This window comes from Gymnodraco acuticeps, unplaced genomic scaffold (genome assembly GCF_902827175.1).
Source record: "Gymnodraco acuticeps unplaced genomic scaffold, fGymAcu1.1, whole genome shotgun sequence".
In the NCBI taxonomy this organism is placed as follows: Eukaryota; Metazoa; Chordata; class Actinopteri; order Perciformes; family Bathydraconidae; genus Gymnodraco; species Gymnodraco acuticeps.
The window spans coordinates 1,478,208-1,504,605 of record NW_022990398.1 but is presented as its reverse complement, the minus strand read 5'-3'; the positions used below and the strand labels follow the sequence as shown (position 1 = coordinate 1,504,605).

The 26,398-nt window shown below is 39.5% G+C and overlaps 1 protein-coding gene across 2 annotated transcripts; it reads left to right on the top strand.

Moving 5' to 3' along the window:
• Window positions 1-275: 275 nt before the first annotated feature.
• Window positions 276-26,221, top strand: st3gal4 (ST3 beta-galactoside alpha-2,3-sialyltransferase 4). Of its 2 annotated transcripts, none has more exons than XM_034224704.1 (12): window positions 276-565; window positions 6,765-6,832; window positions 8,236-8,305; window positions 10,466-10,547; window positions 10,851-10,940; window positions 12,197-12,294; window positions 12,723-12,786; window positions 13,193-13,288; window positions 15,490-15,679; window positions 16,162-16,299; window positions 24,930-25,079; window positions 25,168-26,221. In XM_034224704.1, the coding sequence occupies exons 3-12, from the start codon at window positions 8,278-8,280 to the stop codon at window positions 25,255-25,257; spliced, it is 1,026 nt and encodes a 341-aa protein (XP_034080595.1). In that variant the 5' UTR covers window positions 276-565; window positions 6,765-6,832; window positions 8,236-8,277; the 3' UTR covers window positions 25,258-26,221. The 2 variants fall into 2 exon arrangements, with proteins under 2 accessions (XP_034080595.1, XP_034080596.1); XM_034224705.1 differs by having other exon boundaries at window positions 276-648.
• The last annotated feature ends 177 nt before the right edge of the window (window positions 26,222-26,398 follow it).

The window sequence follows — 26,398 nt, the reverse complement described above, 5'->3', positions numbered from 1 at the left end:
TAACTAAACACAGGCAACAACAACGTGTTTCCAGATGTTGTTCCCTCAGGTAATTAAGTCCAGTTTAAATCGGTTTGATGAGGCTTGATGGGGACAATAGTCAAAACATACCGGGTATCACATCGAATGTGACATCTGTGTTTCTTCATATCCAACGCCAGTACAGTCAGGTTGCAGCTTGTACATTTGTTCAGGGAATGGCATTTGGATCTGCTCCACAGTGCGCGTACCCACATGCGCATGCGTCCATGCTTTGAGAGAAAAGGGAACGCGCTGTAACAGAGAGAGAAAGCAAACCGTTATATGTGCCTGCGGAGTTCATGCTACTCAGATCTACTGAAAACCACGCCATGGTTCCTCTAAATGGTGTCGAGGGATGAACTTTGATTTCCACATCCTGTCACAATCTCTACCCGGGTTTGTGTGCGCGCTGCGAGCTGGTGTATATCTATCGATTTCCCACGCAGCGTGTCACCAAACGCAACGTGAACTTGGTCCTAAATCATTGTACAGTACAACAGGCTCGCTCCACGGATTAACGCTCATCTGTCGGGCAGCGCTGCTGGTAAGTAAGACCCTTTCGAGCTAACGTGTGTTAGGAGTTTTTCTACATGCCTGTTGGGGGAGTCATGGGACCACCGATCTGATGTAAGTGGCCTCACTTGATCACAAGATATTAGATTTAAGTTGGCTGGCTTGCCACGAGATTTGATTTTCACATTTGTGTCAGTGTGTGTCTGGTTTTGTGCGTTTGTATGGATAGACAGATAGAAGACTGGGCTTAAAAAGACTACTGCATTTGTGAAGTATAATGATACATGTTCTTGAATTGATTTATCCAGAGACAGTAATTACCTTCCCTGTCATGTGACATAGAATCTGAGTTGAAGTGGAATTTAAGTTACAGTAAAAAAACACGAGACAGGAAATGTAGATTTCTACATTATTGCTGCAAAGCCATGTTACCTGTGATGTTTTGCATTAATGGGGCTTGTGTACACATGGTAACTTGACATCTGCTAACATAACATTACCCTCTGTTCCCTGCAGCAGCCACTGCTGGAAAGCACTCGTCCTTGAATCAGTTTGGTTGCAGTCTGACTTTATTTGAACACACTCTCCCTATCTACATTCATTTTAGGCAACAGAATCAGTTATTGCATGTTAGTTTTGCAAGAACTGAAGCCACTTGTTTAATTTTGTTTAGTGTCAACAAAAGCATTACATGACAACAATTTAGAAGGGATATTATGAAGGTTTTTTTTATTGTTCCATGTATATCTCTCAGCCTCAGTGTCCTCAGGTGGGATACTTAAAACCTTCCAGTTATGTAGGCACTTCTCCCATGGCAACTAAGCCATGGATACAATCTCCCAGGATCCTTCAGTATTTCAAAAAAGAATAATAGAAACCCAATACTTTATGTAAGAGCTGTTAACCTGTAGACCAGCGGCTCTTCTGTAGACCAGAAGAAGAAAATGTTAAGCATGGTGGCTCAATACTACACCTTTTCATAACGCCCTTACTCTCTTGCTCTGTGCTCCAGCTGAATCAGTGCATGTCACACTCTAAAGTCTGACTATTAAAGTGTATCTTGATCAAAGGTTGGTGGGAGGGAGGAAGGTCATTTCGTAAATCAGTGTGATAAGACCTGATATCACAGCATTGGGAATGTACAAACTTGGTACAGAAATGTTAATGGCATTCGAGATAATGGAGAATTAAATGGATTTTCTGATCCATTGCCACTAGTACATTTCCCTTTTTAGATTTTTTTTGGGAGGGTTTTGCAACATTTTTGTTTGGTTGACTCAACTCTTTGTTGTAAATGAGGATTATTATGTAAACCTTGATGTCACAGGCTAAACTAGATTTCCTCCAGATGGCCAAATGAGACTGATTCAACAGTGAAACATTGGGTCTCATGCAGCAGCTCTTTAATTTCTTCTCTTAATACATGTTCTCTTAGTTTTCTTTAAAAAGTCTAGTGTGTGGTATTTTGGGGGATTGAGCAGAATTTGAATACAACAATGTTTTCAGTAGTGTATAATCCCTTGAAACCAGGATTGTTTTTCCCTGTTTAGAATGAGCCCTTAATGTGTACATATGGAGCAGTTGTTCTTACACAACGTCCTCTATGTTGCACCACAGTGATTTTAAAGGCCTTTCTTTTTTTGTATTAGTTCCTCAATTCTGGTGTTATGGCAAGAACTACAGTATGTACAGGTGATGTACATTTGCTAGAGCCAGTGTTTTGATTGCCTGTTTTGTTTGGTGTCAAGATCATCAGTGGTACAACAGGAAAATGAAAAAGACCATAAGAGCAGTGAAGGCACACAATGTCAGCCAGGTGTTGTTATAGTCAAAATGAATAATCCAATAGGTATAATAACTCTTAAACCTATAATAATCCAAACATTATGTATTTTCCTGAACAATAAAATGTGTGTTTCCTTGCCTAAGATGTACATGTATGTGTAAAACAAATTAAAATATGTATAGTTCTATCATTAAAATAAATAGTGTTCACTTTATGGGATTTTACACTCTTAATCAGAAGTTTATCTATTCTTCCTGCTCTCCACTTTGCTCTTTTACTCAGTCTCTCTCTCCAGCTCATATTTTTGAAAAGCTGAAGGTCAGATACAATAAAAAAATCACTAAACTGTCAAAAAGTATAAATGCTATTCGTTTTGCCAACAAACCTAAAACCTGATGAAACATATCATCTAAAAGGGGGCATTACATCCATATTATCTATAGTTTATTGTGTCTCTCATTCCTGTCTCCTCAAAGGGCTACATGTCTGCTTTGTATTTTCACCTGAAGTTTACAGTAGGCTTTTTGTTGAAACGATAAAAGATTTTTTCTGTAGCTCACCTTGGATGGCCAACCTAGATTATAGAGAAAAAGTGGTATTGTTCTGACAGATTGAACACTGGAATCGCAGTTATATATTTGAGATAGATAGACAGATGGATAGATAGATAGAATGATGGATGGATATATAGATGGATAGATAGACTGCTGTTTCATGGGGTTGTATAAGGTCACAGTAGCAGCCAGCAGCTACATAAGAGATACACTTTCTGCACAGATGTTGCATTTAATAGGGCTTAGAGGTATTCAGCTCATGGGAACTTCATATCAGCTGCAACGGCACAATCTGCTATCTGCACTGCAGTAATGTCTACTTTTACAGTCGGATGAACACACATGGCCTCAAAACAACTGGAAAATGTTATCGTACTCTTGTGCTGTCCTTTTGAGCCCAATAAGAGAACAGAATGTAAAAGCTAGACTACAGTGTTCACTGTGTTTCTGGTAAATTGGGAAATTGCTTGAATTCACAATAACAATATTAGCTAGAGCTTTAACTGCATTATCATCAATTCTCTGTCTTGTATTAATACCTGTAATTTAAAGTGTTTTTAATAAATTTGATGTGTTTTTACTTAAAGGACACACAATGTATAGAGAGGTGGTGATGAGGGTTAGGATTAGGGAGAGTGTCGATTGGACCAATGGCTCTTTTTTCCCTAAGGCCCCTAAATGGGTTAATCCAGCCGTATGTACTGTGACAAAAAATGGCTCTTTTTATTATGTGTTTCTCTCTCTCTCTCTATTAATATATTCTGGACACATTCTTGAAGTCATTAGTTGATAAAAAAAAAACGTAGATAAACTGAAGGCGTTACTCAATGAATGGATTTTAGTAGTAGTATTTGGTATCATCAATTCACTTTACATCTTTTATAGACATGTAGCCCCACGTACCTTTCACTTCCCTATTGGATTAGACTCCCATATGATTTAACCAAATCCATCCAATGGTCCACATGGAAAAAGACGTGCTTGTAAAATTCCTAGTTTATCAAACGTCCTCAGGAAGAAAACTAATCCCTGACAATCATGCTATAAAAGAAAGTTATATTGTTCTTATCATAGTTTTATAGCATAGTAGTGCAATATACAGCCAGCTATAAACACTCACCGGCTGGTGTGACCCGAATGTGTAGGTCATTGCAGACGGGAAGGATCGTATTGCCAAACGATATGTAACCCTGGTTCAATATGTCAATGTGTGAAGAGTTTGTGATGACCAACTGGAAATGATCAGCTGTTGCCAAAATAAAATAAAAACTTCTCCTGGCTAGACCTAATTAAGACCAGATGACTCCTAAAGTAGTGATAGGACGAAGTTAATGAGTCATCCAAGACTGTAACACACACACACACACACACACACACACACACACACACACACACACACACACACACACACACACACACACACACACACACACACACACACACACACACACACACACACACACACACACACACACACACACACACACACACACACACACACACACACACACACTTATATAGATTGTAATATGATAGTATTAGCAAATTGATATCATATAATGGTGAATGGTACATTGATTGCATTTATATAGCACTTTCCTATCTTTGCTGCACCTCAAAGCACTTTTACATATACATGTCAGCATTCACTCATTCACACACATTTGTACAGAAGCAGAGGCTGCACTCACACACCTTTGGCCACTCAGAGCAATTTGGGGTTCAGCATCTTGCCCAAGGACACTTCGAAATGTTATTGCAGGGGCTAGGGATCCATTAGTGGACGACCATATACCTCATGAGTCACAAAAATAGAAATACATTTCTATTTTTAACGACACCTATTACAGTTCAATTTTCCAATGTCGTTTCCAAGTAGTAAGACCTACAGTTTGTTCATCCAAAAGAGCGCTCTGTTATATCCTTAAGGAGACAGGACTACAAGTATGAATCAAATGCTGCTGGCTAAATAAGATTGACTGTTTTGTGTTTTGATCAGTATGAGTCGACAAGTTGGCAAGGCAAGGCAAGTTTATTTATATAGCACCTTTCAGCACCAGGCAGTAAGGGAAACATGTTTTTGCATGAGTTCCTTCCTATTGTGAAATGTTAACTCAAGTGTCAAAGCGTTGATTATAGCCTTTGAATCTTTTTCTCCATAAAAGCAGTCGTGGCGTTAAAAATGGGGCGGATTGAGCCCCTCTGAATGGATTAAATTCTGGGATTATGTAATTTAGAGGTGGATTTTCTATTGTGAGCGGGACCCACATGTGATTTTCTTTAGAGATTATGTCTGTGGTTGACTAAATCAGATGGTAGGTGAAAGGGGGTTGGATAAGATGGTCATTTCGGATCACCATTTATGTCTTTGCTGACGGATTTGCAAGTATTCCATCCATCCAAAACCAACACATTACATCTAGAAATATTGCTTTTAGGTCTTTGTTCGACGTGTGTTAATGGTGCAAGAACAAGTCGTGATGGTGACGTCTCACAATAGCTCAAAATTAATTTAATTTGTAATAAATTGGCGCTTTAAGGAGTCGCAAAGACTTGAACATCACTGTATTTATGCAGTCAATTTACCATAGTGGGAATGTAATGATTGTTTGTCAACCTTTTACTAAGCTACGTTAATACAAGACTATCTTCCACTAATGCTCAGTCATAGTATTTGCCTTCTCAGCCCTCACCTATCCCTGGAATTTTGTAAGGAAGGAACCAATAAACATTACTCCCATCCCATGCCCTGGTTTTGTGGGAATGCCTTCCTCTCCGCTGCCTGACTCATCTTTAATCACTACAGTGTGTGACTCAGCTCTTTAAGTGGTCTGTCTGCATTTCGGTGGTCCATGGTTTGACTCGCAGCAATGCTGTTTGTGGAGAAGGGCATTTCTGACAGGACTAAATCTGACACTCATATCCCTCTCATCTTAAGGGTTGGGCCCCCTATTGCTGAATCACAGCCAGTCAGGTATTGTGCTGCTCCGGTATGTGTTGTCTGTAGTGTCTGGGGAAGACCCTTTGCCTCTTGTGCTTCACAGTCTTTTGAGCTACAGTATGACAGGCTCTAGTAACTTCCTCATGGAAAGAGGAGGAGGGCAGGGTTGGTAAGAAGTATTTTATACCGGAAAGGGTTATATGTAGGGCTGCAACAAATTATTCCACCATACATTTGACTGTAACATGTCAGAATACCGCTCACATGCCAACAGTGGAATCTTTCACTTACATGTTTTGTCCAACTCACTGTCCTAATCTGTCAAATCTTCACATTTTCAGCATTATCTTTATTCTATACTATTAAGTATGGAAGAATATCAGCCCATTTCAAGACTGTATGACATTTCTGGATTTCAATGTAGTTAATTTATTAACACAGGTTTTGTCCTCTTGCATCAATCCCTGTTCCCTTGTGTGAGGATTATTCCGTACGCAGTCAAAAGAGCACATAAGGAGAACATCTTCAGGTTTTAATTAGGTGTCTTCAGGCTCTCCAGTAACAAACATTCAAGCCTTGGAGCACAAACAAAATGTGATAAAAAACAAAACAAAAAAACTGCTGCAATCTCTGGGGTTTATGTGTGGCCTCCAGGCCCTTATTCCAAGAACCAGCCTGCTTCAACAGACCAGAACCAGGTTAACAACAAGCTCTTACCTGATTCTGATCAGCTATTTGTTCTCTTTGGGCAACTGTTATCTCTCCACCAGCAGCCGCTGCCCTAACCTCAGCCCACTGACTGGCATTCATACAAACCATATAGTTTATCTATCCCTGCCATGCATCATTGCCGTTTCCTGTTTTGTGCAATGTTCACTTAATTTCACAGTTCCCTAATTGGTTGTTCAGATATTCTCCTGTTGAAGATCATTTTGTGCTTTTGTTACAGGGAGAGACCCAGACTCACTACATCTGTACCACTGAGGACATATTCATTGGAAATGAAAGAGGGAAAAGGTAAGATGTTCTGTGGTAATGTGGTTGTTTTTGTTGGTATTTTTGTGGTGACTGCACAGCTCCCTGAGAAGCTATTGTTTGCAATATTCTGAAAGTATATACGTTCAAGAAGTTTGTTGGTGATTCTGTACCAATCTGAAACATTCATCTCTATCAACTCTTAAGCTGCATTAGGGTTTATTGTCTTTTACTTTGTATAAAAGCATGTGAAATATGCCAACATTTACATGTCTGTCAATGGACTTAATTGTTTTAATCAACTAAAGAGCAAATAATTCAATTCAGCTTGACCATGAGCAAAGGCACATAACCGTTGGATTCTTTGCTACCTAATTCAAGCCAACCACACAACAAGAGGAACAAACGAATCTTGCTAATTTCCTTTAAAAAAAGAAGAAGACGCATTTGGAGTTTGCTTCTCTAGAAATTCTCCTGTGTTATCGTCATTTCCTTAAACAATAAATTATGATACAAACAACGCCCAGCCTGATATCCTGATCACGAGAAAAACCCACCCTCTTACAACACCAAAAAATGATACCCTAATTCAGAGGAAGCGAGTGTTGTGAAATTAGAGTTTGGTCTTTTAAGGAGGGGCTCGAGTGGCCTGGACTGTAGGGAAGTGAAATACAGAGCCTCCCTGTGGTGGTGTTAATCGATCATGTGGTTTCCGCTTCTTCGCTGTCTCCAAGTTAGGGCGTGATGATTTACTGGTAGATCTACAGGGGTATTACATTACAGTTGTTGCAATGTAGCAAGTACATGTGCACACAAGCCCATCTCAAAATAGATATTCAGCTGCTTCAGTTAGCTATTGATTCTGATGGGCTCGCCCCGAAGCGGTGTTAAGCATGTTCTGCAGCCATTTGGGTGGTATGCATGGTCCCTAAATCAGAAAGACTGTGGATAACAAGTGCATGGTACAGTAAGTAGAAATGTGCATGTAACAGTACACGCACTTTAATCTGGTTTGAACTGTAATCTGACCTATCCCAAGCAACAGCGCTAAAGCCAAAGTGATGCAGTTGGATCAGCCCCCAGTTCAGGGGCCAAGTATCAAACAGTCTAGTATGATCCTCTTAAAATGATCGGCCTTCATCTGCTGCCTGTCTCTCTCCTAGCTTCTCTCTTTCTGTTATTATTTCTGTCTCTCTTTTACACATGTCTTTTTACGTTTCATTGATTTGTTCTCCGCCACTCCCATTAACTATGATTGTATCTGAGTCTTGCTATGAGAACAAGCATTTCATCTTATTTGACTTCATGACTCTAAGAGGACAGCTCCATTGTGTGTTTCGTTGTATGGTTCTTTACCCACAACTTCTTCAACACCATTCACACAGCAGTGTTTGAAGGAGGTGCTTATACATTTGGTGTTTGTGCTTTCTGTACCTGTTCCCCAGGATAAGCATGCACTGCGCAGACAGGAGAGGACTAAGGAGCACATGAAGATGTCCCAGAAGGCAACTAAAAGTAAGAACTTTTGCCGTGGGTGTTTTTGAAGTAGATGTTTCATTACTATTTCTCTCACTTGATATTCAGTAAAACACTCATCTGATATATGTGTAATTAAGGAATCAAGGACAAAAATGCAAATGTTTTCACCGATTAATGCTCAGATTTCTTTGAACCACTATTACTTGTTGTTATATGCATTGGTTACCTGTGATCAGTACCATCTGTTACCTTTATCACGTCTTTAAAATCAGCAGAAATGTATCCGTGACGATTGAGGTCACAGATTAAGATAATCCAAAATCATCAGAGCAGAATGACACGGCAACATCAGTTTTGTTTCTCTAGCCACACAACATTTACGCATTTACTGTTTTGCCTAAATTGTTGTGGGAAAAAAACATAAAGTTGATGCTTTTTAGGTTATTCACTCATTTTCAACAAAACCTGGAGCGGCAGTTGATCTGAAGGTTTCTGTATTTTGTTGTAGCATAAAAAATGTCCTGTCACTAAATCTCACTCTGTCTTTACTTATTTGGAATGTACTAGTTTGTATACTTAATAAGAAATAGTCTGTGCCACCTCCGCACACAAAAAAGAAACACCTATAACCAGCTGTCATCTTTACACTAGGCTACATTTGACAATACATAGGTGGTTTCAATCTTTTCATTTTCATCTAACACTTAGACCATGAACTCCCAGATTACATTCTTTTTTTTTAGTATCCATTTATTCATATTTTAGAAAGTGTATGCATGGTCATGGAAACTAGACGGACATGTTGGAGAGGATTTTACAAGAAGCTATTTTATAAAAATAGATTAAATAAAGCATGAAGGTCCCTGTACTTAATAAAACGGATCTGTCATCATTCAAAAAAAGTTATTTTAATGTATTTTAACCGGGACAGTAACCTGTTTTTATCTCTTAAACTGCACTGTAACTTTTTATTCATGTACTTTTTGTTAATGTATTTTTTCTTTTAATGTTTCTTTTATTATCTTTTCTTTTTAATGACTGCTTTTAAATGCCTTTGTCTGAATGTCTTTCATTTTTGTAAAGCACCTTGAATTGCCTTGTGTTCAAAGGTGCTATATACATAAACTTGCCTTGCCTTGCCTTCCCTTTAGTCCCTGGACAGACAGATGAAAATATCACCTTTATAAATAGCAGTATGTTAACCCAGTACAGAACTGAACACCCGTTTAGTTCCTCCCGCTCACAATGGGAGGAACTAAACTTTACATAAGTTTTAAAAGCACATAATGGGCTTTGAGTCAACAAAGCAAACACTGAAGAGCAGAGTTCTAGCATGGGAACAGGACATGACGAACTGATAACAGGGACATATAAACAGGAGGTAACTGGGAACAGGTGAAAACAATCAGGGCCACCCCTGATTGTTTTCACCTGTTCCCAGACGTGATAAAGGTAACAGATGGTACTGATCACAGGTAACCAATGCATATAACAACAAGTAATAGTGGTTCAAAGAAATCTGAGCATTAATCGGTGAAAACATTTGCATTTTGGTCCTTGATTCCTTAATTACACATATATCAGATGAGTGTTTTACTGAATATCAAGTGAGAGAAATAGTAATGAAACATCTACTTGGCTGGCGTTGATGAACGCGGGAGAACACATTAGGAAAGGGAGTCAAGGAACCTGAAATGAGACGTGACAAATGAGTGATTAATACAAGAATAACAACATGAAACATGACTGACTAACACTTTTGGCGGTGCACAACATCTTTCTTTTCCATTTCCATTAAAACATTTTGTATTTGTACAAATTGAGGCCATAACAGGTGGGGGATCGTTTCCTATAGACTTGTGCCGTTATCTCTAAATAACAAGTGGCACATGCAGGAAACACATTAGTAAAGTTTCAGTTTCATTTTTCAGTACCCATTCTGGTACTCACACCTGTCATGCCAACTCTTGAGCCGTATCTTATTTCAAAAAAGTTGAATGTGTTGTTAAATGAATCACAATTAGAGTGGTTTATATTCTATCATTGGGTCATTCCTTACAGCAATCTCTACATCAACTGCTGTAACATCAAATAAATCTCACTTTGAACTAAGCATTGGTTGTATGCTATATTTGATAATTCAGTTTTTTAACACTATTGTACCTTTGCCTCTGTTTTTGTCTTCTTTGAATCCAGCATGGTGCCTTAGGCTTCTCCCAGTGCTCTTCTTCTTCTTATTCTTTGTCACATACTACTACTCCTTTGCCATACTTCAGAGGTAATTACACACAGACACAAACACAAGCATGTCTTTTTTTCCTGGTTCCTCTCGGTAATGAGGTCACAAAATTACAGAAATGCCCATTTCTGGTAAAGAAAAAAGTAATCTCATGAGGTCTGTTTAGTGCTGAGTCATTTAAAGTTTACCCACATTGGCATCATATGGCAGTCTTTGCTGCTGGTCAATTTAAACCCTCACACATGCCCATTCTTGCACTTTTTAAATGTTCTGGGCCCAGTTTCTGTGTTTTTATGGATTCAGCAGCGTTCATGCCAGTTGTGGTGATTATCTGTCTTTCAGCTACGGAGGCACCAACAAGTCTCCGAACAGTAGCAAGTCGCTGTGTGGTGGCTGGCTAACCCAGAAGAAGTGGGAGAGCCTTAACTTTAAGTGAGTAATGGCATGTCTGTGTTTTTTTTTGTTTTTTTACAAATGCCAGTATTTTTATTTGAGCATAAAGTGCCAGGAGTCTAAGAACTGTTAGGCCTGCTTTTTACCAGTCATGAAGGAAAAGCAGTGAGAAAGAACAGGACTTATTATGAAAAAACATTTTCCTCTGAGTCAGGTACATTTCAGTTACTCAAGTTAATCAATGTTTGATGAAATTGCTGAGGGGAAGAGATAATATAAAAACCAGAATTATAATTAGCTCTTGATAAGGTTGGCCAGATAATAGTTTGTTTGTGCTCCTCAGGTTCTGCCTCATTAAGCAATCATTGTTCCACAGTCCTGAGTTCTCTTGCTCTATTATCAGTTTATTCAGCTGAAAAGGTACTGTTGGCCTTTTTTCTGGCTCTGTTCTGCTACAAAACAGTGGTATGCTCTCCATCTGGTTTATCCAAGCCTCCTCAGAGGTCACTGTTTATTTTCTTTAGCTCATTAGACCTGGCACTGCCTGCCCTTTGACCTTTTAAACAGTCAAGATTCGTAATCCCCTGTGTTTGCCCCAGTTAAAGAACAGGATTTGCATTCTCACATAAAGCCAGTGGCTGGTTGTTCTCTGGTTTTCACATCAGTCATTACAGGCACAGCGAGGGCTTTAAGGCAATCATACTGACATTTCTCTAATTAGACCCTTCCCCGGAGATTTATGCTGATCCCCTGCGAAGAGCTAGCTGGCACACGAGGGTAATAACTGTCTGATTTGAATCGCAGTCAAAGACAGTAGGTCATAAACAGCTGGAGTCTGAAGCCAGCAAACACAGGAAAGCAACTGTTTCACATATTACAACCTGCCGTATTTGTCTCACTCCACAGGCTCTCTGAATGTTATTGTTTGTTCTCCCTCTCCTCGCGAGAGAAAGGCCAACAGGAGATTTTAATGAGAGAAATCACGCTTGAATGACATCATGTACATGGCTGGTTTATTTACAATGAGTCTGCTTTACCTGCTTAATAGATAACAGAACATTTGGGAAAGTCAAGACAAGCTTTCCATGAGCCAATATGAACATGGCTCTGTTTGGCAGCTCCGTCGGTCTGTCCATTGTGTGGTTTCAAAGTTGTTATAGCTTTTCTCCATCCTCGCTGTCTTACGTATTCATATCCTCCACCGCAAACCATCGTGTGATATCATTTATACAGTGAAACCCTGTACACTCCAGTATCATGTTGAAATTCCTGCTCTGACACTTTTTTCCCTGCAGTATTAGCAGACAGACTCGGCTCTTTCTGAAGCTGGAGGATTTCTTCTGGAGGGAGCATCTGTCAAAGCTGGCATTACCTTATGGCATTAAGGGCAGTGGTATGTTGACTTTATGTTATCCTCTGCTCCCTTTACTCTGAGTCGGCACATGTATCATCCTGCTTGTTGTATGAAGGAGTATGTTCTATCCTTTTTTTTGTATGTGTATGCCTTTACAGATTGGGTTTACAGATCTAAAAACAAGTCTTTATCTTTACAACACACACATCCCGGTTCCCCAACAGAATGGGCTTATGACCATAGCTTGCAGTGATGCCTTACTGCTATCAGGGCTTTGATAAAAAAGAAAACACAATCTTTATACTGCACTTTGTCATGTTTAAATCATTAAGGAAACGAGATTAAAGATATTCACAGTTGTAGTACTACTAGGAAGTTTTTAACTTTTTTTGTGTTGCCAATGCACATCTGTTTTAAAGATTTTAATCAGCTATTTCAACTTCTCTTTTTCTCACTTTCCCACTCAGAACTACTGCTACTGCAAATCCTTGCTGTTACCGCAAATTATCAGGTGCCAGAAAACATTGAAAAGTAAGTTTGAGCGAACTTAAGCCTAAAACTCCTATATTACAGAAATCATTTTTCTAATACATTTAAAGATCCAGGATTAGTGCCGTAGTGTCCACAGGTAATTGACACTACACCAGGAATATTTCTCACAAAACTTATGTTTGGTTGAAGATTTTTTCCAGTTGTGGATCTGTAACATCCTGTTACACTTTGTCAGTCCTGCTGCATGACTTCATTGCTGTGATTATAGGTACTTATGGGTAGCTGCTTAGCCGCATAACTGTCCCTCATTATGGTCAAGAAAGCCCCTTCGGGCGCTATTTCTCTACTGATAAATATGTTGTCAGTTATGTCTCCACACATTTAGTCTTTTATTGTACTAAAACTTGAAAAGACTCACGTTTGCATGTGATGTTTTTCTCCTCAGCCTGGAATGCAGAACCTGTGTAGTCGTGGGCAACGGCTTTGCCATCAAAAACAGCTCGTTGGGAGGCATCATCAACAAATATGATGTGGTGATTCGGTAAGCAGGAAGGAAGGGATCAAATCAATCACATTTGACATTACATTAGATGTCATTTAGGTCATGCTTCTATCCATAGTGACTTACAATAAGTGGAATAAACCATGGAGAGACAAACTCAGAACAACATGAAAAATGCAGATATATTCGCTTGAAATACACAATTCGTTTCAAATGGGCTTTCCCTATTAATAGCTAAAATATTTAATAATTTTAAAAAATTGTGTTGGTTTTAATGATCAAGGAACAAGTGAAACAATGTTTAGTTAAAATTACATTTATTAGCAATTTGACATTCTGTCGATAGAAAGAAAGTTATGAGTTTTGTACGATTCATAAACTTTTGATGCATTTTTAATCCCACTTCAAGGTAATTGTTTTTGGGAAAAGAATGTTTAACATTCTTTTATCTTATAATATCTGAACCGTGAGAACAAATTATAACATTTTGAATCAATAGCCACCCTCTTGATTCAAGATGTTCTTATACATTAAGAACAGATGGATCCTTGTTAGATGAAAAATGAATAGTGAATGTGCAGATTTTCCCCGCCACTTAAAGCAGTGTATGAATTCACTCTGCTGTACACTAATGACGGACTGCATCCGACTGTGTGACCCTGACACCGAGCTGTCCTCTTAGCAATTAGCAAACTTTTCTTCAGTTCTTTTAAATGGAGAATAGAAAGTGTTTAGTTTACTCAGGGACAAAGGCACTCTGCAAATCTGACTTTACAGCCTTGGAATGATCACATGCATTCTGAGTTTTTATAAGCCTCTTTCAAACAGCCCGAATTTGGCCTAGCCACAATACATTTTTCTCTCCCGGTCACCCCCCCTTCCCCCTCCTCTTCTCTCACATCTATCCCTCTCTCAGAAGCTAATCATTCCCTGGCCAATAGAGCAAGGTTATGGACATTCAAAGCTTGTGTTAGAGTTTGACGTTACTGTGTTTGTTCTGTCTGTCATAGAAACACAGACTTGGAGTTTTCCAACACGCAGATTAATGATTTATCCAAACGCGGTCTCATTCTGTTCTTTTGGGCTCATTAATTGATAATGGAATAAGTTATTAATTGTTTTTTGGAAGATTAAATGATTTGTAAAAAGTAACTAAGCAGAAGTGCCTTCGTACCGAGAGGTTTCAGCGCATGCCACATCACTGCCACGTCCCCAGTATCGATTTCAACCTTGGGATTTTTGCTGCATGTCATACTCCTCTCTCTTTTCCCCCCATTTTCACTTTGTCCCTTTGCTGTCAAATAAAAGCAAAAATGCCTTTAATATCCTTTAAGTAGAGCAGGGATGTTCCCAGAATGAAGCACATTTGAAATGCCTGAACACTCATTTAAAAACCTGTTTTTGATTGAGAGTTGACTCTGCAAAGTGACAGGCGTTATCTAGAAGGGACAGAAGAACTGGAAAAACATCCTGATCGCTGTTTTTAACAAATATTTAGTTTGTGTCAACATATTTCTTATCAAGCAGGAATGGAACAAACATGAACTGATGAAACTGTGGCTTCTGTGAATCACACTTGTTTGATAAGATAAGATAATTGATTTTGTATTATTTAGTAGTTTTGTTGCTTTAGATTGTTAATTGGCTAACTAAACCGCTAGCTTCTTCTTTATTTTATCAGTCTTTTGACCAAATGAGGCATGTTCCTATTATTCTAATCCAACAATTACTTTGTTAGCAATAGCATACTTCCATCAAAATGTCTGAATCCTATGGAGTGTGCCACACAGTGTAGGTTACTGTTCAAAAAGGCTCCGTTCCCAGGCTGTTTTGTTCAGTAATTTTGTTTGATTTTAGATGTCAACGGTTGTTTGAATGAGGTTTATCTGTAAAACATAACCCGAAAGTTGTGGTTTCACTACGTCTCTCTATTTCTGTGTAAACTTTCGGTTGGACTCGTATGTGAAATTGTTTACACAAAGTTCAACGTTTATTTGGAAAGCTCTAGGAAGCTCACACTGCTTATCCAGATATACAGTATGATGTTAAGCCAGAGATGTGTTGCCCCAAAGAGATGTGGCGAATGCAGAGTTAGCATGAGGCAGGATGGACATGCTCAACAACCTTTTAGTGGTCCCGATGCGGTTTAAACAATCTGTACGGATGATTACAAAAAAATTGGAATCAAAACAAACCTGAAAATTCTTGTCTCTGAATATAGTATCGTGTCCCTGCCTCAGGTTGAACAATGCCCCAGTGAGAGGATACGAGGAGGACGTGGGGAATAAGACCACTATGAGGTTTTTCTACCCTGAGTCGGCCTCGTACAACCCGGGTCTGAACAACGAGCCCGGGACGCTCATGGTCCTGGTGCCTTTCAAACCGCAGGATCTCCGCTGGCTCAAAGAGATCCTCTATAACGAGAAGAGGGTACAGGCTATGTGTGAGAATGCACTCTATCTCACACAAACACACACATGCTTTCCTTCTTACTTTGTCTCACTTTCTTACTCTCCCTCTCGGCATCACATAAACACTCTCCTTTTAGCTTCTTTCCCAGCCCTTGCCAGCCATCCACATCATGAAGCAAATACTTAAAAGGTTCGACCTCAGTGATGCCAGTGCCCTTCAGTGATAAATGTAGTTTCCATTACAGACACTCTGTTGCTCGGGGCACCCAAGGCCTCCTTCTGCTAATAGTTGCCAGGTCATTACCGGCTCATTTACACATCAATTTAGTTGCCTCCAGACATGAGGGAGTCACAGGTTCAATTGCATCTTTGTTTGTGGAAATGAACTGTCGGCCAACTGAAAATAGCTACATTTTTTCTCATGTTCTGTCCTTTCTGTTTATTTTAATTTCACAACATCCCATGTCTCATCTTTTCTCAATGTTTATCCGTGATTTCCAGGTCAGAAAAGGCTTTTGGAAGACCCCTCCTCAGATCTGGTTGGGTGACTACAGTAAAATAAGGGTGCTGGACCCCCACTTTCTGCACCAGACTGCAGACAGACTGCTCCGGATCCCTCTGCAACCCAAGAGCAAACAGGTCAGAGATCCACTTACATGTGTCTGTTTGAGAATAATGAACCATAACTCTGGTGGCAGTCCTTTTTAAAATGAGCCTTTTCTGTCAAACTCAAAATATTTTTCCCACTAGTACCTTCTATCGTGTTTGTTCTGTTTCTCTCATACCTCCCTTTTTCCCTTTCTGCTCTTCACTTCTCCCCACATGAATGTTAACAAGGCTGGATGGAGCATCCACTGATTAGCCACAGCCCCTCCAATGATCCGGCTTGAGCGCTGGGATAAACAGTTTACTGGAAGAGGCATTTCTCTCTAAACGTGGCCGGGTCAATAGCAATTTTTAGGATCCAATTACTGCAAAACATGATGAAGATTAGCTTCTGCTTGGCATTCTGGCATATCATTACAAGATAAGCTCCTCGTTTCTTCTGGGCCACACTGTGAATCCCTGTCAAAATAATTGTTTTTTGAAGGAAAGCCAGAACATTTTTATAAATTTCAACCAGATGCTCTGTTTTTAGAAGAAAAAGGACCAGTGTTTGGTCTCTAAGGATGATTATTGCTGTTTTCTCAGGGACAATCCCTGGATGGACAGTTTAGTCGATCTTTATTGAGCATGATTTGTGACTTTTGGGGCGGAGTGAGAAGACAAGACAACTTCAACAACACAGAGCAAATAAAATAAACCTAATCATAAACAGATTCATGAAACTATTCCGGCAACGATTGCACAACGAGAAAACCTGACGCATGACATTTTTTCTGCAGTTTACAATTGGTCTGTTTTGTTTCACAAATTGGACCCCACTTGTTTGGCTGAGCTGATTGGATTTCGGGCCATTACTCATGTAGTGAGTTTTCTCTGGCCCATGCATCCCATCTGCCCAGCGGGGCTTGTTGTGTGTTTGGTAGGGATCGACTCTGACATGGGCCAGAGCCAAGACATTTTTTTGCTTGTTCCTCTCTCTTAAGCCCGTTTTTTTGTCGAAGAGTGAGTATGAGGGAGGGGGGTTCCCCTCCCCTTTTTAGTCCCCCCAGTCTAAAAGGGGACTAAAAAGTCCCCTTTTAGACTGCAGTGCAAACACAACGGGCCGATGCATGAGAAGAGTGAGCAGTGGAAGGCAGCGATCCTACAGGCGGTCGCCCGACAGGAGCTCTGCACCATCTGCACAGACAGTATGGAAAAGGCCAGGGGAGGAGGAGGAGGAGGAGGAGGAGGAGGAGGAGGAGGAGGAGGAGGAGGAGGAGGAGGAGGAGGAGGAGGAGGAGGAGATGGAAACATATACTGAAGCAATAGAAAGAACTGGGATATATTTCCGAATGAGAATCAGGAAAATGTCCCACAGCAGGGACATTTATGTGGTTACAGCAGAGTGAACAGTGCAGATAGAAGAATTCAAATACAAATAAGTACACGTCCAAAAAAAAGTGAACATGTAAAAGCAGTGAAGATCCCAGTAGTGAATAGAAAAAAGTAAATAGTGCGTGGTGTTATTTTACAACACTGTTACAGTAATGCAAAAAACAGCCTGTAAGAATTGTAAAATAGTATAGAAAACTAGTGCAGTCTGTACAGTGGCGTAACTATCGCCGGTGCAGCCGGTGCACCGGGGCCCACAGCCGTCCAGGGGCCCATGCAAAAAAAAAACATTTAAAAAAAAGTATATATATATATATATTTTTTTATATATATATTTTATTTTGGGGCCCGAATGGCATTGACTGGTTCACGCAGTCTTCAAAGTAACCTAGCAACCTAAATTAATTTTTAATTTGTCTGTCCAATGACCTTGCTCCCTTTCATGTCATGTGATACCTGACGAGCGAACCGTTTAATCAACATCAAAAGTTATATGTACTACACAGCTATAGCAGCAGCAAGATCGGCAGAATTATAACAAATTGAATAGCTTGCATTTATAATGTACAGCAAACCAAAACACAAGAGCGGCGGTCAAAAGAGAAAGGACAAGAGAGAACAAGGAGATGTAAAGGCTAAACAGACAAAATTAGACCGTTTTTTTTGTCATACATCGTCCTCGAAATCGAACGCTAACGTTGGCAATGTTGACGTGCGGCGGCAGCCGGAGCCGGAGGCTAACGATAGCTCACCTGCCTCACCATCATCTAGCTCCACAAGTGAAGCTGTATCCGTGGCTGTGCGACCTTCTTCTCCAGCCATGAGCCAGGAGGAGAGGATGGATTTGGCTGTGCCCGGCGGTGGTCCTACAGTTCCCGCAAGGGCCCCGCCCCCAACCGATAGGGGACTCTATGGCGCTATTGAGACCCCCGACGCCAAGATCAAAGGCTATATTATAGCAACTGGCCCATGTAGGCCTATCGGCCCATTCCCCAGAGACACACATCAAGGAAACAGGTGTTTCTCCGAGATGTATGACACCACCACTACCAGAGCAGGTATCAAACTGCCACGGACATGGCTGTGTTACTCCCCCACCCTGGACTGTGCCTATTGTGAGCCGTGCTGGCTGTTCGCAGACCGAGGTGCACCGTTCTACAGTGATGCGTGGACATGCGTTGTCTGCGAGGATTGACTCACATGCACAATCTCAGGTCCATGTCGGAGCGTGTGTCATATATGAACAGTGGAAGAAAAACGGGAGAATCGATGCAAACATGGAGAGGAATGCAAGGAACAGGTACTTGAGCATATTGTCAACATTACAATCACTCTGGCCACTTGTAACTTGGCTTTTAGAGGACATAGGTAGATTATTGGACAGCCCAACAGTGGAAACTTTCTCAGTATGATAGAACTTTTAGCATGTTACGATCCGGTTCTGAAAGAACTTGTTGAGCGACCACAAGGTTCTGTGAAATACTTGAGTCCAGCTGTTCAAAATGAGGATCTACAAAGCGGGTGCAGTGCGACATTCAAGTAGAAATAAATAATGCTCCGTTTTATGTTGTTTGCATAAGTAGGCTATATTTTTCGTTTTGTTTATTTAATTAATTAATTTCAAGACAACTTTGGGAATTTTGTTTGTTTGTTATGAGTTTTAAATATATTTTGAAAGTAGAGAGAGAGAGAGAGAGAGAGAGAGAGAGAGAGAGAGAGAGAGAGAGAGAGAGAGAGAGAGAGAGAGAAAGAGAGAAACAAAAAGAAAAAGCAAGCAACGCTGAGTTGGGGGGGGGGGGGCCCAAAAAAATATTTGCACCGGGGCCAATCCCAACCTTGTTACGCCACTGAGTCTGAATCCGGTGGTTCTGCTGCAGGAAGAAAGGAAAGAAGATAAAGAAAGAAAGAAGTTATCTGTATTCGGGGCTGCAAATATATTCATTTGTCCTTATACACTAGTGATGTAACTCCCTTAACAAACTAGTAAACCTAGATTCTTCCCTCTTGTCTTCTTTTGTCTCCTCCGTCTTTTCTTCTCTTTTCTCTGGTATTTTTTCATTTGCCAAATAGCAGCAGGAGTCCTGACTGTAGCAGACCTCCTTTTTGCAGATACTACCCTCAGCTAATGACCCTGCCAGATAGCCAAGGACCCCCTTAACACACACACACACACACACGCATACACACACACACACACAAATTCTTCTCGACGCTTTCCTTTTTTTGTATTTCAGGCACACACATAACTCTTATGTTCACACCCGTCTTCACAAACACAACGCTGTGTTCAGCTCTTGTAGGTCTGGCTTACAGCGGTGACTGTATGAACCCCCGCCCCCTCTCTCCCTTCTCCCCTCTCACCAAGGCTCCATGGGCCTGCGTCCAAACTATGTGCCGGGCCGCCGCTGAGCTCTGGTGTTCGCCTGTGTGCTGGCGACCACATGAGGCTAATACACACAGAATGTCAGCTGTGTCCCATTGTGGGGTGCTCTTCAGTTTCAGAACTGAAGAAAAACAACAGTAGTGCTCAGGGCAACAGCGAATTGATCCTGTGTAATGTTTTAGATCCAAAAGATGAGAGGACAGGAAAGAGGTTGTGTTTCAGTATCTTATCGAGGCTATCCGGTACATGTGGCCTTTTGTATCACTGCAGGAAATCTCACATTTGTTTAGATTTGTTCAAAATGATCAACAAAAGAACTTAAGCCTGGCTATGGACGGATATCTCTTTATCAGACGGTTTGTATCAAGGCAACCTGAAGTAGAAAGCCCATCTCTTAGCTAATTTATAGCAATGTCTGAGAAACTGGACCTTTAAGAAAACTTATTTTGCACACTTACATCTGAGCTGTTATGACTACAGTAGCCTACATGGAAAAACATGCAGGCACTGCTTTTGAGAAAGGTCTTCTTGAGTGAAAGCTTGTTTTAGTAATTGTAATTTACATTTATACAACACTAGAACATTTATTGTTTCTGTGAATTCTCAAGTGAGACATTGAGAATATCAACTCAATGCCAATAATACCACAAAAGTGCAACGCCCAGACATGCAGACAAACAAACACACAGTTCATATGTGTGCCTCATTATACACAATATAAAACAAAAAAACAGTCCCTTCTTAGCAAGGCTTAAAGCAATATTTCAACATTCCTGGACATATGCTTGCATTGCTTTTTTGCTGAGAGTTAGATATACATCCATTTAGCCGGCTAGCTTAGCTTAGCATAAAGACTGTAAACAGAGGGCTGACATTTTCCAAAGGTTAAAATCCAACTACCACAGAAATGTTGCACCTATCTCTTAAGCAAGTTAATGTATTCCTCAATATATTGAACCGTTTCTTTCAACAGAAACATTATGACAAGGCTGCATAAAATAATTGATTATATCATAATTAATAATTTCTTAGCACATCTTCTTATCTGAATCTATAGTCGGTTGACAAAGAAACTTTACTTTGGTAGAAATCAATGTTTTAGGCAATCAGTAAACTGTGGCCAGAGGAGTGGGAAGAAGACCACTGCTAACACTGATATGTAAACAGAGCTCTTAGAGGAAACCTGATGATAACATGGAAAGCATTAGTGAAGGGAGAGATATGATAAAAAGGCTGTTTGTGACATTTCGGGGAGGGACGGAAAGAGACCGTTTCTTCTATCTCCCGGTCATGTGTAAGGTATTCCCATTCCTCTGCCTCTGTGAACACGGATAATCATTGACAGACTCAAGAGGGAAATAGCCAAAAACACAGGGAATTCTCTGCACACAGTAAGAGCCCGCGAGGGACAAGACAATAAACATGTCTCAACTCATTAAATCTCACATTAGTTTTTATCTTTAAAAAGATCCCGTGGGGTAGGATGATGATCCCTTTACTACCTCCACCAAGGATGTTATGTTTTCTGTTCAGTTTTGTTTGTCCGTATCAAGCAGGATTAGGTAAACCAAATGTCAGGAAAAGTTAGAAGAAGGGTGTAGCATGGGCAAAGGAAGTACCCATTACATGTTGCATGGGATCTGAATCACAGGGGTAATAAACAAATTATCTTTGACTTTCCTAAATTAATAAATAGGGCATTTCTGCTGCATTCATGTGGTAGGAATAAGTGGAAAGAGTTATTGACTTGTAAATGTCCGTGAAAGCCCCGTTAATCTGGAACAAGAGAAATATCTATCAATGTGTTAAAGCCTATGGTTAAAGCATTACGATAGAACACATCTTCGATGAAGCATCCATGTTTTTTTTATTCCAATTTAAAGCTCATGAACACGACAAAATCGGAAAATATGCTTCCCAATTTGAATAATCCAAGGAGCCTGTGAATGCACCGTTGGCCTAGGCGGAGGTCTGTGCCCTTGAAGTGCCAATCTTTTCTGTGTTTTCCACAAAGGCTGATCATGTGATACCAAGTGATAAACAAGTAAACGGCAGAACATATAATATATTCGAGCACTATTTCTAGACCAAGATTAATTTTGTGTCAGGCAACACAGGATATTGCTGTATACTTTTCAATAAAAATAATATAAAAAGAGAGAAAAACCACCAGATGCCCTGTGATATCTTTACAATATCTTTTAGACTTTGAGTTAGCCAGAGGATGTGATGTCATCGGGTCAGCAGTTTGTTGTCTTTTATATCTATTATTATGCTGACTAATCCCTTTGAATAAAGTAGCATGACTCTGTGTGTATCATTGATATACATGACATATGTTTACAGTTTCAATAATGGACATCCACCCCTCCTCTTAGAGAGCAGGTTTATTGTTTTGAATACAATCATGTTGTCAATTGCCATGACATTTACAAAAGGTAATCACCGGTGCATTCAGCTGTTTTGTTATTGTTACATTATAGATTGAAAAGAGATTGCTTCTATGTATAAATATGGAAAAAGTCACAGATGTGCTTTCCTTTTCACATCTACTCCAAGAGTAGGGAGTGCTTCAATAATAATTCCTTTTTTTATTTAACGTGGATCATTATTAAGGCCTAATCATTGCGTGGTAATGAGCAAAATAGGTGAATACTTTGTAGTATACACAAGAACAAATTACCAGTGAAATGTGAACATTTGTTTGGGACATAACATTTTAAGCGGATAGATTGAAAACTTGAAGTTCCTTAGAAACAGTTGTATTGCTTAAAGGCAGCCATTGAAGGATTCTTACTGGGCTGAATTGCACACTCAATTAATAATTTTTGTTTTTTGTATCCTGACTTGTGAAGAAATGAATTGTAGGAAGGTTAAAAGTTAATTCGAATAATCAAGATGACTTTCATTATTTTTGTGAAGGAGTCAGTGGAGAGGTGACAGGAAATGAAGGGAAAGAGAGAACAATGTTCAACCAATGTCCCTGGACTAATTTGAACTAGGGATGTTGCGGTTCATGGTTAGCATCTTCAAGCCAAATTCCTTGGGGACGCCTTATCGAGTTGATTATGTTTTTTGGCAGGATTTCTTTGTAAAGTAAATATAGATGAAATGTGTGTAGATTTGCATTTTGGAGATTTTTGCTCGCTTAAATGTGTCTCTTTATCTGTTTTTGTTGTTAATTATTCAAATTGATTATAAATATATTGATATGGTCTGTAAATATCCATGGTTTTGTGGACAATGAATACAATTAAAACGTAATGTAATATAAAGGGGGAATGGCAATGTTTCCATAGCGGTTAAACAACAACAATAAAAAAAAAACGTATGAACATAATCCCCATATTGAGCCATATTGATTTCCTCAAGTGAATTAACAAGGTTGCCAACAGGTCTTAGATGTTTTGGAAGCAGTTAAAACACTTTTTGTCATCTGTATATCACATTGACACATTCAGTGTATGGTATTTGTTTTGGATAAGAGCCAGCAGATGGAGAAGTGTCAAATAGCAGCCATACGCAGAAAAACAAATTCTCACTGAACTCCCCAAGAATAGAAAAGTCTGTCAAAAGCAATAAGTAGCAAACATTTTGTGTTTTTGAATATCTATTTAAAACGATGTTCCTCCAAGCCAAGTGCCCTTTAAACCTAAATAATAGAATAAGAATTTTGGAGATGAAGTGATTTTTTTTTCTTCTAATGTTTTGGTCTAAAGTATCTTGGAAATTAGCCTGACGTTGTTACTTGTTACTGGCAATGAGAGTGCTTTTATCAGGAAGAGGTCGCCCCGAAGGTAGTGACTAAGCTGCTGGCAAAGACCCAGTGTTCAGGGTGAGACAGGCTAATGTGAAGAAAGTATTTTGTAACACAACCAAGACCTTAAGCAGTGCCCACAAGCACGTACCCAGTGTAAGTTACCTTGTCTCTGGTTGAAAGAGAAAACATGAGGGTTATCTTTATCATACCTGCCAAGATTGCAAGATTGATCACATTATCGCACATTTCAGAATGTTCCTGGATAATCTCACATGTTCCACATTACATAACCGCCATTTGGCTTTATTTTAAAGCTCCGTATACGGAGCTTTAAAATAAAGCCAAATGTTATGTACATGTACATTTCACCTCTGTATCAACAAGAGCAGGATGTAATGAGAAACTGATTATTTGATAGTAGTCTGCACATGGGGAAGGCTTGTTTTGTTTTCATTTGCAGGTCAGAGGCAGCAGTTCCTAGACCTCCATTTCCATCTAGTGGTGAAGGAAGGAACTGCAGAAGAGTTTTATTCTTTTAGTCTGCTTAAAACCCTTGACTCAAGCTTTCACTACACAACTATTGCACAATGTTTAAACATAAATGCTGAATTAATAACGTCTTTTATAACCTAGCAAAGCGCCTGTTGAGTGCATGTAGATTCCAGTATACCTTTTATTTAACATCAAACATTTGCATATCAAAGAACTAAATCCTAGAGGTATTGCCAGAGGGATTTTCTATTGGCTCGTGTTCAAATGCATTGTATGTGACTAAGGGGCGGGACATCTCTTAGCGGTTGACCAATCACAACAGAGCCGACTTGCTTACCAATCAGAGAAGACCGCGCTCTGGTTTCAGACAGAGGGTGAAAAGAGCTATGAGAAAAAATAAAGAGCCTTTTGAACATAAAAGCAATAAACATGTCACAGTAGAGGAACAAAATACTAATATGAACCAGAAAATGAGCATAATATGTCCTCTTTCAACTTTTTTCTTTTACATTTTTGTGGTATTTGCTGTCTACTACGGTGTCTTTTTTGTTACTATGACCAATGTCAGAATTGTTTTAATCCAAACCAAAGTGTATCATACAAAGAATAAATGCAGTGAGCTTTTAATTTTAATTAGATTTATTTTTGTTTCGACAGCCAGTGCATCCTACCTCGGGGATCCTTGCTGTGGTCGTTGCTCTCAACTACTGTGATGTGGTCCACATTGCTGGTTTTGGATACCCTAACACAAAGAGCCAAAGGAACCCTATCCATTACTACGGATATGACACCATGAATTCAATGAAGGTGGGTTAGCGGTCATTTACAGTGCTTCAAAAGTAATCTCAGTTTTACCATACTGTGTCTTTACATACTGTTACACTCTCTGTTGCAGAATTCTTACCATGATCTCAATCATGAAGCCGATGCCTTAAAAAGACTGGAGGATTCGGGTGCCATTTTGTACCTGCACCCACATCTATGATACACATACCTTTTTCGAGTTTGATTGAATCCAAAAATGTGACCAAACACCAAAACTTATTTGCATTTGGATGGGTCAACCCACTCAAATTCTAATGTGCCTTTTTTTCAGTGGGATACGAGACATTTTTTACATGTACTAAGTCATCATTAGGTGGCAAAAGTGTAAAAATGTCGAGCTCTAAAGAATGTTTATATCCCTGGCGCCTTACATTCTCTCAAACTAAGACACATGAAATGTGACTTTATAATGGCTTTCCTTCAATTTGTCGAGTACTATCTCTGGTGACATGGCTTAGCATCTTGCATTATGTTTTATGATTGTAATTCAACCGGGATTTGAATCGCATCATTCAAAGTGAGTCCGCAGGAGAACTATTCAAAGTTGTCCTGTATGTGCAAAGAGAAATTACGCCTGATTTAGATTGGATAATCACTGTGCTTTGATTTTGTTTTTAAGACCATTTGATACTATGGGCTTCTAATTTCTACATAGGAAACAAGTGTTTTCAATCTGCAGTTTACGTATTTGTTGTTGTTTGCAAAGATTAATGCATATCAGTAAGTTCCAAACGAATCAGACCGGTTTATTTCTCATTGTACTCACTGTGGTTTAGGATTCACTTCTAAAAAAACAGCATCTGTTTTATGTTAAAGAGGTGTGTACAAATCTACAGAGTTTCTTTGTGAACTTCACTTTTGTTGTTAGTTTAATTGAAATGAAAATGAATTGATCCCAAGCCTGATTTGAACAGGATTTAATTAATCTTATTTTTTGTAATTCGTGGACTGGAAATACTACTTGTATTTTGCCAATTTGGTAGCTTTTTGATTGCAGGTGTCTGGGGGTTTTAAGTTATTCTATCCTTTCTTTGTTGCGTTTTTGTAGAAACAAAACCAATAAATGGTACCACTGGATATTTGTATTGTACAGAATGAAATGAATGTCACTTGATTCTCATTTAGAAACGTTTCTGTTTGTGTCCTTTCATTTATGTGTACATAGATTATTGATCAGATCCACATATCCACTTTATGGTAATCACTGCACTTACATGAATTGACCTGAGGGAAGCTGCATTGTGCTGTTTTTCATTATCAGTGTACTCCAGTAGATGGCAGTGAGCCTCCATGCATGCATA